Source organism: Megalops cyprinoides, chromosome 2 (assembly GCF_013368585.1).
Source record: "Megalops cyprinoides isolate fMegCyp1 chromosome 2, fMegCyp1.pri, whole genome shotgun sequence".
In the NCBI taxonomy this organism is placed as follows: domain Eukaryota; kingdom Metazoa; phylum Chordata; class Actinopteri; order Elopiformes; family Megalopidae; genus Megalops; species Megalops cyprinoides.
Window position 1 is genome coordinate 36,109,501 of NC_050584.1, and position 14,969 is coordinate 36,124,469.

The following is a 14,969-nucleotide window of genomic DNA, read 5'->3' on the forward strand; positions in this document are numbered from 1 at the left end:
TAAGTAGATCATCTTCAAAATAAATGTGTTTAAAAATGTACTGATGCATGGTGTGTATAAATGTGTAATGTGGACTGGTAAATATTTCACTATTTAGGGATTGAGCGAAAAAGCAAAGCTTGTTCTGTGTAGTGGAAGTCATTTTGTTTCATATCATTTTGTGATTTTTCATTTCATTTTAGCATTTCCTTCAATTTCCATATGATGAACTATATCAAGAGGAGAAAACACATCAAATTTTCATTTTTGACTGGAGTTTGCCGTTAAAACAAACAAAACAAAGTTTGTGCAAAAAAGTGAATACAGTGTTAAGCGTTAGTAAACTGTGCATTTCTTTGCAAGTTATCAAACAAAAATGTTAAAACAGCAATTTAACTTGATTCCTCTATGAAATTACAAAACACCTTGAACTGATACCATTTGTCGGCCCACATAACAAAGCCAACCATTTTAACAGCTAAAAGTTTCCTCATTGAGGGTTTAATGGTACATCACATATTTATATTTCTACTCATGAAACTGTAATTAATTCTGCTCTTAGCTTTGGTTTTTCCCAGGGTAAAACAGACTTCTTCATTTTGTATCAGCTTACAGATTATGGATTGCAGTTGAGCTCAGAATGAATAGTCCATCTTTAATAATTCTCCTGGAGTTATCATTAACTTCAGAAAATGTGGGATTCCCTACGTGAAGTCAGGGCAACATGAATGCTGGCCTTTGCGAAAACTAAGAATGTTTTGGTCAAAGTAAAAAGAAAACAAGCAGCTGATTTAGCTTGCACTTAGGATCATGTCTGTGATGGTACTACACACGCAGCATATACTACAGAACTGTCTCCACTAATGCAAATATTGCAACTGCACATAGGTCTTATTTGCGCAAAGCCCGAAAACTAATAGTCATAGCAATCACAGCACATTCACCTGGTCAGGTGGAAGTCTGGAGTGCAATTTCACACAGAAAAACAACAATTAGGTGGGAACCACGTCCTTAAGGTTCCCAGAAAGCCACGATTAATCCACAGCTGACAGCAAGCATGGATTGTCTGGTTAATGCTTCATGAGACTGCAGGGGATCTAGTCATTGATTGAACTCGCAAACAGTTCCCTGCTTTCATCTCAGGCGCTAGTTGCATCACATATAAACTCAAGGCAAATACAAAAAAAACAACAAACAAAAACAAAACAAAAAAATTACAGACACAGGCCATATTAACAAGCTTAACCAGCAGGAGGCGCTTGTGAGCAGAAAGTAATTGTTTTTCAATCCTTAAATAAATACATAAATAAATAAATCTACCGACACAGTTTTTCACTTAAAGAAAATTTTAAAAGGCAGTGGGGAGGCAGAATTGGTCTATACCACACAATCCTGTCCCCTACCCCGGCTCTCCACAGGATGCCCAGCACACCTCTCCCCACAGTCCCGCAGGGCCCCTGTGTGCAGTGCGCATGACGGCAGGCCAGAGCTCTGCCCTCTAAGTGTAGCCCAGGTTCTCCATCTCGCTGCGGTAGCGCTGCTCCGACACCTTGCTCTTGTGCTGCTTGCTCTCCAGGTGTAAGCGGAAGTCAGCCTCCTCACTGGCACCCGTGTTGCACATGGAGCAATAGAACTGCCCGCTGGGCGTCACGCACATGGCCAGGTCACGGGGGATCCTCTGCCGCGGGCGGGGGTTGTAGTAGGGCCCTTGAAAGATACACCACAAAGGGACAGCCATTTAGAAGGGAATGTTCACAGTGCTTGCTGCCTCAGGGCGCAGCAGGAAATGGCCACGGCCACAGGCTGGGTGGCAGAATCAGTCAGGAAACTTAGGAGCTGCACACTCTGGGCCTTAATGACACTGAGTGCCTGGAAATATAAGAGTTTTTGTGTGTTCCTCAATTAAGACAACCTACTTAAATATTATACGAATTATATTATCTGGAGGAAACTGTGCCTTGTGGAACTCTGCAGAAATTTTACACAAACAGGACTATACAGGTCTAACAGATGCCCTGTCTTATCTTCATAATAAATTCCTAAAAGACACGAAATACATGAGTTCTGAAGATATGGACAAACTGACAATTTCACATTTTCTTGCAAAATTAACATTCAGCACTGCTATTAACAGATGTGTACATATCATTTAATAAATCCAGAGTGACTCAGAGAGGACAGCAGCTTAAGGGGACCAGTCTAGAGCCATGTCGTCTGATGTAACCAGGCACTCAACAGGGGGGAAAAGGGGACAGCCTCATTGATACCCACCGCCTGAATAGTGACCATGACGTCTATGGGCTCGGCTGACTGTCAGGAGTATCAGTTTACAAACACCAAAGCCCAAGAGCCGTGTTCGCATTTTGCGGAGTTCACACAGTGCGCTGACATTCAACTATGTGACTAAGCCGTATTCACGGCTGCGTCTTTATGCTCTGCTATCCTGTGTGGCTACATTGTACCCACGGCTAGATGGCTATTCTGTGCTACGTTATGTGGATATGTGGCTATGCTGTACTTGCTTCTTACAATGTGCACTTTTTCCAAAAGTTCATCAAACATCCGCAGTCACTGCTTTTACTGAGACTAAGGATCACAGAAAATCCCCTACAGCTGCGCTTGCTGTGCAAGTAAAGGACATGATGTTTGCAGACACACACAATTGGCAGCTTATGTTAAAATCGCCTCATAAGTAAAGGCCTAAAAAGACCTAAAAAATCCTGTGAGACTTTAGAACAACAACTAGTACAAAAAGAAAAGGACTCAATGTTCCTTGAGTCAACATACTGTCACTTCAAAAAAATCCCAAGGAATTTTTTTTTCCACTGAAGACAACTTCAGATTAAAGGCGGTACAAAATCTGAGGAATACTTATAGTACTTCAAAGTATTTTTATTTTGCATGAAATTAGAGCTAATCTGTTTTAACCCTCTATAGACATTACTGACCCTTGTCACCCTTTTGGGGAATGATCAACTGGCTTGTCCAGGCTTCATAAAACTAATTCTATCTCTACATCATATGGACAGTATGTAGTAGAGGTTAGGGTTTGTACTTCTGATTGTATCACTCATCTTTGCAGGTTTGTGTGCTGTTTGGCAAGATGTTCTACAGACTCTACTGCATGTACACTGAATTAAAGAGTGGGTTTCCTGATAAGACCAAAGGCAGTACTGCACTTCCCCTTGGTCAGTGGCAAAAATACAAAAATGTTAGCACAACATATTTCAAGCTTGCTTGCCCATTCTTTAAAACTGATGGGGAAGCATTTTCTGACACTATTTTACCTACAGTAGCTGTCAGTGACTTTGCCAAAACTAATAAAATGGTAAACTTTATTTCTATTCTGTTCTGATGAGAATAATTGTTTGCGAAAAAGGTCTGTGCTAATGATTAATTTTGACTAATTAAACCATAAATTACATGGTTTTTGTTTTTTTTTTTATAAAGATATTATCATTGCATTCTATTACTGCTTTTTCCTAGCTCTGGATAACATAGAATGGAGTGAGCTGATGGGTGTCACCCTGCTACTTTATCTATTGGCAGAAGACATCACAGTAAGGCTCATTTGAAGCTTATGTGCAACTCCACTGTTAAGAGCCAGCAGAGTATGTCAGTAGCTTGGATACATTTCTTCAAATAGTCTTCATGCTTAGCAAGAGTCTAAATGTGTCCTGGTAAGATTAACAGTTTTGTAGGCGGCTGCTTTCTTCCCTCAACTGGCAAAAGCTCCATTTCTCAATATTCGGCGCCAAGAAACATGGCTTGCAAGCAGGCTGATGTACAAAGTTAAGAAAATAATGAGAACAGTTGATCAAAATGTCGATCTCTGTGCTGATCATAAATTAGAACACCCCAAGCCTGGTGGTTTGTGTATTACACAAGTGTCATTTCACATCAATTTGTGATGTAAATTAGGTACCACGCCAACATCTTAAAAATGCTGAACAGCTTTTAGAACCTAGAACTTGGGTTTCTTTGACCTTTATGCAAAGGTATTTGAGTATCTTCTCATCTACTTACATTGTCACATTATTTACTATAATATGTTGCCTATGCAACATACCCAATAATGATAACTGCTTTGATTGCAGCACTTCATTTTCAGCATCCAAAATCATCACTGTGTTTCCTTTAACAGTACAAATAGCTTCATTTACCCTACATTTCAACTCAAAGCTTAATTGGGTTCGACTTTTTCATCATATTTGTTTTCCTGCACACCACACGCTGTCCTCAGCTTTCCTGTTGATCATTATAAACCAGATTGTTATGGAACAGGGACTCTATACTTTTTCTTGTCTCAGGCACAAGCAAAAACGGGAGGGGCTATAAAACAGATGTATGAAATAAAACTGTGAAATCTGCTGGCATGTACTCAAGCACCCTGAATGGCACTATGATATACATAGCAAGGATTTTTTTGCATTGTTTGTTTGCAAACACTCAATCCTTGAAAACACATCTAGGTCCTTTTCAAGACACTTGCACCTGTTTAACACTTTAAGTCACCTACAGTAGGGTCCCAAAACACTTCCGATTCAGTAAAATGACATGCTAATGAATGCTTGCTCTTATTAGGACAATGTGAAGCATTGTATGTGGTCATCTTAGTATTATTTTTGGTATTATTTTAGATGTTGATATATTGTCTGACACTGGAATATTAATTTGTAGAGAGACTTGTCCGTCATCAAAGCCTTCGCTCAATACGAAAAAATCACTGTTAGTTGGAATTTGTCCTGATATCACTGAATGCTTGTGAATAAAGCTCATTTACAATTTAAGACTTCTTCAATCCACAGTATTTTGCATGAATTTTTAGGTTCACAATTACACAGATACACAGATAATATGACTAGTAACTTGTGTAGCAAACTTCTTTGTGTAACAAACCAACAGAAAGTTAAGAATCAACATTATCAATTTGGAAAATGGAAAATGTACATTCGAACACAGTCTTTGTACCGACTTGTGTTTAAATCCAACTCAAGCTGTGAATCTCTTAATGCTAGTGACATTTAAAAAAAAACAGTCTCTGCACCAAGTGTACCAACTTCCCTTTGAAAGCATTTTCATGAATTACAGGGAAGGGGAAAAAGCACCCCACTCTTTGTTCTCTGAATGTTATGCAACATTACAGTATGTCACAGGACCGTGCGCTCCAGCTGTCAGTATCCCTCAGCCAGAGGGTCAGCTCGGGCTGCGGGGCACAATAAGAACAGAAGGAAGGCTGCAGGGGGCTGCGGTCGAGACATTCAGTGCACCGAGGCTGTAAGGACAGTCTGTACCACAGCACAAGCCCCTTGTAATTTCACATCATGGCTGTGGGTAACTCAGCCAAACTTCAGCAACACAGCCATACTAACTGATCTGAGGGGACAGTCAGGGAGCCCATGTATCAGGCTGACCAAGGCTGCCACGTACCTGGCATGTTGGGAAGCACATGTGCAGTCCTGCGGTTCTTCATCAGCTTCAATTCATTCCCTTCTTTCCTAGGCCGCCTTTGATTGGACTCAGATGTGTCTCTGCAAACAAATCGACCAAATATGACCAGATAATATTCTGATAGATCACTGCCTGAGATTTCATTCTCTTTGATTAAGGCTTTACAAAATAACACACAGTGTACCTATCACTGATCACTACTAATAAGCATAATGGGTATGGCATTTTCAGAGGGAAGGAAACCTTAATTGTCTCTGCAAAGAAAGTTCAAAGTGGTTATTTCTGCTTTGGATAGTGTTCCAACTGCACATTTAAAAATCGCCATTTAAATGACGATTAATTTAACAGTGATCTTAAATACCAACGAGCACAAGGTTGTAGTTTCACGGAACACAAACTAATGAGTGAGTTTTTTTCTAAATCTAAAATTGTCATGGCTTTATTCCAAACTTGTTGTCATCAGCCAATCAGACCAATATTCAGTGGCGAGTGCTTTTATGGAAAGCGACAACCTTTTCCTCAGATTAGCTGTTGCCACCTTACTGCTATGCTCTCATCCAGTAAATTAAGCTTCTCAGTGAACATCACATGAGCCTGAATAGTACAACTGTGTGTAGGTGGTTTCATTTACATATGTAACAATGCATGTTACGGCTTCCTTAATACAGTGACAACATCGATGTTTACACAACTGCCAAACCAAATAGTCTGAAACACCAGGGTTTGTCTGTTCATTTGCCTGCCTTTGAGACTATGCCTCTCATTAGTTTTTGTGGTTTTGAATGCCCTCAGATCGACTTTTTGTTCATGTGCTTCTGCAGTTTTGCCTGTGCTGCCTGACCGCCCTGGTCTCCTGTGTCGTGACTGAAGCTGCTGCAACAGAGCCAGGTTGGACAGTGCATGTGGGACTCACATGAAGGTGCTGCTCTGTTGGGCTTCGGCCAGGCGCAGCCTCTTAGCATGGTTCTTCCCCTGGTAGTGTGCCTGTGCCACAGCAGGAGAGCTGAACGAGGCATCACACAGCTTACAGTAGTCATTCTCCGTGGCCAGGATCACTCGGCTGGCACCCTTAAATGGAGCTGGCTGGAGGCAGCCGGGGAAATAATAAAGATCTTTTCATCAACTCGACACAGTGGATCCATTCGCAAGGTTTAAAAAAGAATTCCTAAATATATAAATCTACAAATCAGGAGACCCATGGAGCCCCAGATGTATGCATTCATTAAAATTTAGAATGTGTTCCTTTTCAGCTTTGTTTTAGCTTCCTTGAAATGCATCTCTAGCTTCTCAAAAATACACATGAGAAAACAATTTTTTAATTTGAAAAACAGCAAGTCTTCAACAGACACTTTTTTGCTGTGTATAATGGTCAGTGTTTTCTCTGGGATGACTGAAAATGTACTAAAACTCAAAACTGCGAAAAAAAAAAAAAAAAAACACAGATAGGGGTCAAAGTGCAGCGGTTTCATTCACCTCCATGTACCACCCCTTGAAAAGAAAGCTGCTGAAAAGCTTCACAATCAAATTTTCAGGAATAAAAACTTCTTGACGTCTGTACCTGTTTGCACGCCGTAGCACTTTCTGTTGGTGGTGTACTAGAGGGTTGCTGAGAAGCAGGCTCTATCACCTCTGGTATTCTGATAGGTGGGGGCTGTTGACTACCAGCATAGAAATTTCTCAGCTTCTTACTGTGGTTTTTACCCTGAAAGAGAAGACACAGCACAGTTGGCTTTCTGGGTCATTTACGCTTCATTGACTGTTAAACACATTTTAGCCACACTCATCGTCACCCGGCACAAGAGCTTATCTGTTTTTCTTCTGTGAACCCCCAACGCCTCACTGAGAATTGCTACTTTAATGGAGAGCGGGGGGTAAAGCTGTCACAGCTGGGTATCAGCGCAGCCTCACCTGATAGTGGGCCTGTGCCTGCTGGGCTGAGTTCAGAGTGACATTGCAGAGCTTGCAGTACAAGGGCTTACAGAGCTCCTCCAGGGTGGCGTCGGGCTCCATACCCCCTCCCTGGCACTCCTCCTCCAGGGCTTTGGGGCTGGGGGGTGGCAGTGTGGGGCCGGGGGCCCCGTGCAGCAGCGGGAGGTGAGGAGGGGGCTTGGCCGTTAGAGAGGCGGAGAGGGGGAACCGCAGTGGGTCTGGGGACACCGCTACCGGTGGCCCAAGGGTCTGGGCGGGTAGCATGGGCTGGAAAGGCTGTGGAGGCTGGCACATTAACTCCAGTGGAGGCTTCAGCAAGGACTCAGGACCTGGAAGTAAATGCAGAGAGACGCAGGCTAAATGACAGCGCCCAATGGGCCGGTGCAGCGCTTCGGAGGGAGTAAACACTGCGCTGCTCTGTGGAGTCTTCCCTTCCTGATCGACGTTCACTGATCACAACATTTCACATTACAGTTTGTCATTTCACATATAACCACAAACACTGACAACAATGAATGACGTAAAATTTTCACTTGGTGTTTCCTATTAAATCGTATAGTACATAAGCTAGTACACATGCAAGTGCTTTAGTTTACAAGTGCTGTGGACTCAGCTGAGAGTAATGGACAGCATCAGCACAAAACTTCACGACAGATTCAACACACATTGCTTGGACAAGCCAGGGCAAATTGATCACTCTGTAGGGCTCACGGGTGACACTCTTGCTGTGAATTCCAGTCCAAAGCATCCTCTGTGTAACCAGGTCAAATCTAAAGGGCATCCCCAATGAGCTGAAACAAAACGGCTAATAATAGCACTACGGAGCACGGAGGCTTCAACAGTCCAGGAGACTGTGATGATTATTCCTCCCCTGCAGCAACGCGCAAAACATGCAACCCTCTCGGCATCTGTGAACGCGCGCATGCTTCTTCAGCCAGGGCTAATTACCGCAGGGCCTTGCTGTTTGGGCTCTGGAAATTCTTTGAATTCTGCCAAGGCTGTGCGTCTGTCTGCATCACGGCCCAGGGAAGGGAGAGCCTCCTCTGTGCTCTGAAGTTATGTTTCCTCTGTATTGTTTTGGATGTAGCCCTAACAGCAGTCATTCAGAGATCGAGGATGATGTTTCCAGCACGTGGGATATTTTTCCCCCCTCCCTGCTTCCGGCCCCCCCAACGCCCCTGCCACCCCACCCAATCGGGGGCTGACACAATGCCTGAGAGAAAATGGCAAGCTGGAAATGGAAGTTTGGTATCAAATTACAAGGACCTTTTCCAAAGAGGCCCTGGATGTCCATGCAGGGGATCTGATGCATAACAGGTGAAAAAAACTCCACCAGGCTCACAATGACCTCATCAGCCACTGACTGCAAAATGGCTATGCCATTGCATTCTTTTCTGAGACTCTTCATACAAATCCATATACATTAAGAACGTACAAGATTCTTAACTTGGTCAGGTTCCATAATTGAACACCCTTACATTTTAATCCCTTCAATGATTTGCCAAAAAAACACTTAATACAAATTCAAATCTAATTTAACTCCATCTGTGATTGTAATCTAAAAATATGTTCAGGGGTCTCAATGCACTCAATTCCTCCACACTTACACTACTTTTCAAAGCGTATTACAGCCAGTTCTAACCTGACACATTCAATTAACTGTGGAACATTGCTTCCTTTCTATTCTTCACAGTGCCACAAGAAGTCAAAGCAGAAACCACTTGCTCATAGGAGGATAGTTCTAAAAATAGGCCAGAGGAGGACCTACATAGTGATATCTCAAGGTCGGTGTATGTCACAGTCCCATTTTTAATAATCTTGATTTAGTACAAAAGGTTGTATTTTAGAGGAAATTGTAGTAGCATATGATGACAACTGAAGCTCAGGTCATGAATTAGAATAACAGTTACATGCTAGGTATCAAATGGCTCTTCTCTGAGACAGAGAAGAACAACACAAGGTCTATTACAAAGTAGTATGGAAAATATGTTTCTTTATCACCTCTAAAAGAACCAAAGATATTAGCTGAAAAGACACAATATCTTAACACTGTGTTTTATGCAAACCCATGTCCATTAACCCATGTCCAAAATGTGTAGGTAACCGAGATGGTCTTCATGAACAGATACATACTAATCAGACTATAATTTTTAGGTGTCTTCAGTTCAGTGTGGACATCAAATGTTGATTCCAGTTACATGGTTGTTCAGTGTTTTGTGGCACATTCATTCCAGAAATGTTCAATCCAGAATATCAGCTCTGTGTACAAAGAAATTAAATGCATCGCTGGTCTTGATACTTCACTGTCATGACCCCTTTGTTTCAATTTGCAATGCGCAACTATGTTAGACTTCCATGTCTCATCGTATGATCCTTTCCCAGTTATGTACACTTCCCATCTGAACTAGCTGAAAGCCTCAGGGATTGAAATGTTGCATTAACATCTTGCACTGAATTCAGATCCTCTTGCTTATTTGCAAAAACCTTAGGCATGAAATCATGAAGCATGTAGGCCCTACATGTACAATTATGAGCACAAGATGTCTGCTAGAATATCAATCATGGCACTACTTATTGGTCTTTCAGGACATTGCTCTGAGAGGACCAATGTGTACTACATAACATTTGAATGCTTACACTGACTGTAGCTTAATAGCTTTGTATGGGCAAAGTCGAAAGTCTTAAATTTGCAAAACAGCAACAAATCAAACATAAACCCCATCTTTTAATGGCAATTTACCTTCCACTTGAAGATGAATAGTGAATTTTGAATTAGCAGACAGTGCATTTAAATTAAACATTTAGACTGCTTGTCAGAAGGAATTAAATCATACATTTCAAACATGTGGTATATGTCCACCCATGTAGGAGAAACTTGGCCCAGTTGTTAAAAAGAAACCAAATTATCTCTTTAATCGGGATCTTCGATTAGTTTCAAGTTGATCCTTTTTTAGAAACATTTTCAGAGGTCAGGTTAGAAAATGACCCACCGGTTAATTGTATATTATGCTACAACCTCAGGATCTGATGAGAGATTCCCCACTGAACCATGAGGCATATCCCCTGTGAAGCTCAGCAGCTTGTTTTAGGAAGTGGCAGAGAAAGGGCTGAACTTAATATAAATCTGTGCAGAACATCCTATCTACTGAAACCCTTTGGAAGGTACAGTAAATTTTACTTTGGTAAGTAATCAAGTAACTGAAAAAAAGGGCAGCGAACAGCAACACTAATGAAATGGTGGCGTTGGATACGCTGAAGCAATGTATCATTCGAAACATACAGTAACACTAGAACTGCCATGGATGTTCCATTAATCATGATACAGCCTAGCTACTAAAATTAATAGCTCTGCCAGCTACAGTAGGTTCTCATAGACCTAATACGACTGGAGATAATCTAGCTAAGCATTTAACGGCTACTCTGTTTCTGCAAATCCTAGTTGATTGTTATATTGTCACCGGTTACAAACACACAGATCAATCATTTTCGAAGGTACTTAGCTATATTTTGTGCATGTTGAAAGTAGCAAACACAATCTGTATGCTACTAAATACATGCGTGGTTAAAGCACTCCAAAAACGTCATATTTCATTGTCACTATGATGAACATATCGAGTGAGCAGTTATCGATAACTAGGTAAAGATTACTGTCTCACAACAGCTCAACAGCCGTAGAACGGGCTACCCCAGTTGAGTGGGGGGAGGGTGATGTCGTTGACAAACTGCGCTCATAATGATGCACTTAGCTAACGTCATTAACAAAAATGACAGCAACCTAACTAACCACAAATGGTCCAGTGAGGGACAACGTTCAGCATCCATTCCCAACGATTTATTTCGCAGCACGCGTTTGGTAGCTAGTTAGCTAGACTGCATGTAACGAATGTAGCAAACTAGTACATCAGCTGACCAGTTGAATTCACATATGTGAGTTCAGCTTTGAAATTTTATGGGTGAAAAGTCCTGGATGTTGTTTATGCTATAACTGCAACACCTGTGTGTGCATCATGCAACATATAACCATTGGCTATAGTAAGGCACAGACCGAATGGGGGCAAAGAGGAATGTAATGCATAGCGTACATTCGCTACAACATCAAACAGCTTCATCATAGCTTCAAATATTCGCTTTACGAACAAAATTAAATGGCACCATTGGAAACATCCATAAACACTACTGTGCTGAGTGAATTTGCATTTTATCGAGCAATTTGGGAAAGGTGAACATCGCCAAATCGGTTTAGGTACAGTAGCTAATGTTACTGGGTGGGCTAGAAATCACCAACGAGAGAGAAAGGCAGCTGACAGTATGCAATTGCAATATTTCTAACTTACTGCAACCCTCCATCGCCAACATTTACATTTTCTTCACCCCGTCAATCACTGATCTTGCTGTCAGCTGGCTAACGTTAGCTATACCATGTTAGCTAACTAGCTAAACGCATCACCTTGCAAGCTAGATACATGTACATCTTTGCAATTGAAGACTTCCGAGCAATAGACAGCTACAACAGCGATACTTGTCTTACCTGGCAACCTGGGGAAATAGTGGCTGCTATTCCCATAATGTATAGGCTGCGAACTGTAGTTTCTGCAATAATCATTACTTTGATAATAAGCACCTCTATTCTTCACATTCATCGCCATCTTCACCGCATCCTAGCTATAGCCAACTAGCTAGCTAGCTAACTTCTTCCAGCCAGACACGGGGATCTGGTACTCAGAACAAATCTGAGAGGGGGCAGTTTCAAAAATATTTTAGGAGGAAAACAACCACAGCGTTATTCCTGACAACAAATTTAAGTGTATATAATAAATATTAGCTGAACTCATAGGAGTAGTTAAATACAACATGAAATTACGTTTCTGAATGGAATAAAAATGAAGACGTTCAGCCATGTACTTCCTCTGTAAACATTCTGCTTTGGTATAATCCATTTCCCATTACAGATGTAGTGTATGCTCATAAATTCGATAAGGTGAATTTGTTTTTGATGGCCATATGAGTTGATCACAATACTATGACTACGCAATCCAAAGTTTAAGCAAACTACAACGGACACAACACACCCGTAGGCACCGATATTATGATGGATGTGAATGTATAGCTAGTCAGTATTATTATTATTTTTATTACTATTATTGTTGTTGTTGTTATATTGTATATATTGTTATTATTTTTGTTGTTGTGATGAAGTCACGTTTCCACACTTAGAAAAGCAACATCATTCCAGCTCTTTGAAGTTGTCAGGGTGTAACGCTGTTGCACCGCAAGAGTGCTACAACATTATTGCTTTTTACAGCGTCATAAATAAGCTTACATTTAAGTGAAATAAATATCACTGAAATATGGGTGCAGTGCTTTTGTCAGTGTCAACACTTCACCTTTCTGTGCTTTTTAGGTCCCAGAACAATGCATAATACAATACAATTATTCATTCATCATTCATTCATTATAATTTCAATTATTATCCATTCGTCTAGGTCATAAATAATGCCCATTGGCCCTATCTGCTTATCTGTCTGTCAATCTATTCTGTATTTATTTCACATTTAAGGTATATGCTGTTAACGTGGTTTGAATGTTTCTGTGTTTGAGTTTGTGCTATGTGCTATGCTGTATTGCAAAGAATGTGCAATGATGTCTTGGATCACGCTGACTAGAAACAGACATAGAAGGAGGAGTTGTCGCTAAGCTATAAAACCAATTTCAGCTAATTTCAGAGCTGGGTTTCTATACAAGGGGTGGCCAGTCTACCCCAGAGAAAGAGTCAGGATTAAACAACATCATTGTCAAAGGGCAATGGTAAATATTCATATCATAAATAATTCTGACAACTGTCAAATGTGTTTATTGTATTACACATCTATCTATTCATTTGCATTCATTTACACTTAATGTGAGGGGGAGGTGATGGAATGGCTATTTTTCGAACATAAGTTCCAATTCCACTGGTTTTTTTTTTCCTCTGGTAAAATGACAGGGATAATCTGAATACTCCCTAGTCAAGAGGACTGGCATGTTGGTCTACACTGTAAACGTATTTTAGGTATCTCACAGTACCCAACAGAAATATTTTCATCATAGCATTAATTCAATTGTTAATGGGTGTTTTTTTTCCTTCCCAGTCACTTCAGGTTGTCCACTGCTGAGCTATACTTTTTGCCCTAAACTTCACACCTGACATATATACAATACCAGTCAAAAGTCTGGACACACCTGGTTAAGATAATGGGAAACATGCATTCAAATATGTCTTGATCTAAAAACCTATGCTTAAATCCTTGAAATTTGTCTCTTAGACAAATATAAACAGTGAAGTTGATGCCTGTGTATGAATTGTTTTCCAAAAAATTGGCTGATTTAAAGAATCTAAAATATAAGATTTGTTTTGATTTGTTTAACACTTTTTTGGTCACTGCATAATTCCATTTGTGTTATGTCATAGTTGTGTTGACTTCACTATTGTGAATTGTAAAATGTGGAAAATAGTAAAAATAAAGAATAAATGTAGTGTCCAAAATTTGATCGGGACTGTATCTTTATAAAGAATGTGAAATGGAAGCTTAGTCAAGTCATGCCATCATGTGTGTGTGTAATACCTGGTGGAAATGTAATGCAGGAAGGGTGAACCTCTTATGACGGGTTAGGATTTATGCTTTTAAAATAGAGTAGCACTTTGTTGCTAAGATATCTTTTTGGGATAAGAGGGAAGTTGGTTTTCCTTCACTGTTCACACACACTCTTATGTAACACTCATATTTGTATAAATTGTTTTAAGATATACTGAGATTTCTGGCAAAGGATAATAAGTGCTTTTGTTCCCTCTGTTTATGCCAAAAATGTGCTGAAGACTAATACAAAACTGCTGTATCAATACACATTACACAGTATTATTAGCGCAGTGAGAAAGATAGATTTGGTTATTGCAAGAGTGTAAAAACTAGACTGGGTCAACAGACTTTTTAAGGACCTAGAGGTATTTTAGTAGTATTCATTCTCTGTAGTTGTTATAATGCCTCATGTAAATTAATCAAGATTTCCTTTTCGGTACACTTGAATCTTTTCATTTTTGTACCTGAATGGGGAAAAATTCAGCTATTATAGTGTTCGCTGTACTTAAACTGAGGTGTAGGAGAATACATCAGAGCTGTTCACTGCCAGAACTGGTCAGCTCTTCTGACAGAACCCAAACTGAAAAAGTTCTGAGCAACACCGAGTGGATTCCTAATCTAAGCATAAAACCAGGGAGAACATTACCTTATGCTGGTGATGTGTCTATAGACAGTAGTGAATTTGATGTGAAGGTATTGATGCAAACAGAAAACCTGAGGATTATTGAGTGTGCCTTCTCCCACATGCGCTATTCATGGACAAACAACTTTTTTGATCATATCTTTTCAGTGTATAGTGTGAACTGGTTCACCATTCTAAAAGATTCATTCATTTTCAGTATTGCGCATGCATTGGAGAAGTGCAGTCTATCAATATGGGCTATTTATTCATGCAGACATCGCTCTTTCGTCAATAGCTACAGTCATTCGGGTTCTTCAGTCTTCTTCATTTTGTAGAAATAAGGGCGATAAAATGATGTTGTTTTTAATGGTTGC

At 40.4% G+C, this 14,969-nt stretch overlaps 1 protein-coding gene across 1 annotated transcript; it reads right to left on the minus strand.

Annotated features, from left to right (window-relative positions):
• Positions 1-342: 342 nt before the first annotated feature.
• zmat3 (zinc finger, matrin-type 3) lies at positions 343-12,023 on the minus strand. The gene is made up of 6 exons (XM_036522170.1): positions 11,888-12,023; positions 7,339-7,688; positions 6,989-7,132; positions 6,344-6,513; positions 5,410-5,510; positions 343-1,686 (listed from the first exon to the last, which is right to left on the minus strand). Exons 1-6 carry the CDS (start codon positions 12,003-12,005, stop codon positions 1,478-1,480), a joined length of 1,092 nt encoding a protein of 363 aa, XP_036378063.1. The 5' UTR covers positions 12,006-12,023; the 3' UTR covers positions 343-1,477.
• Positions 12,024-14,969: the final 2,946 nt, after the last annotated feature.

Bases quoted from the DNA above. Each gene is read 5' to 3' on its own strand.
- zmat3 (XM_036522170.1), bottom strand. From the start codon at position 12,005: ATGGCGATGAATGTGAAGAATAGAGGTGCTTATTATCAAAGTAATGAT. The intron at 7,689-11,887 runs GTAAGACAAGTA...ATTTACTTCCAG, and splicing joins CTATTTCCCCAGGTTGCCAG to GTCCTGAGTCCTTGCTGAAG. The intron at 7,133-7,338 runs GTGAGGCTGCGC...CTTCTCTTTCAG, and splicing joins AGGCACAGGCCCACTATCAG to GGTAAAAACCACAGTAAGAA.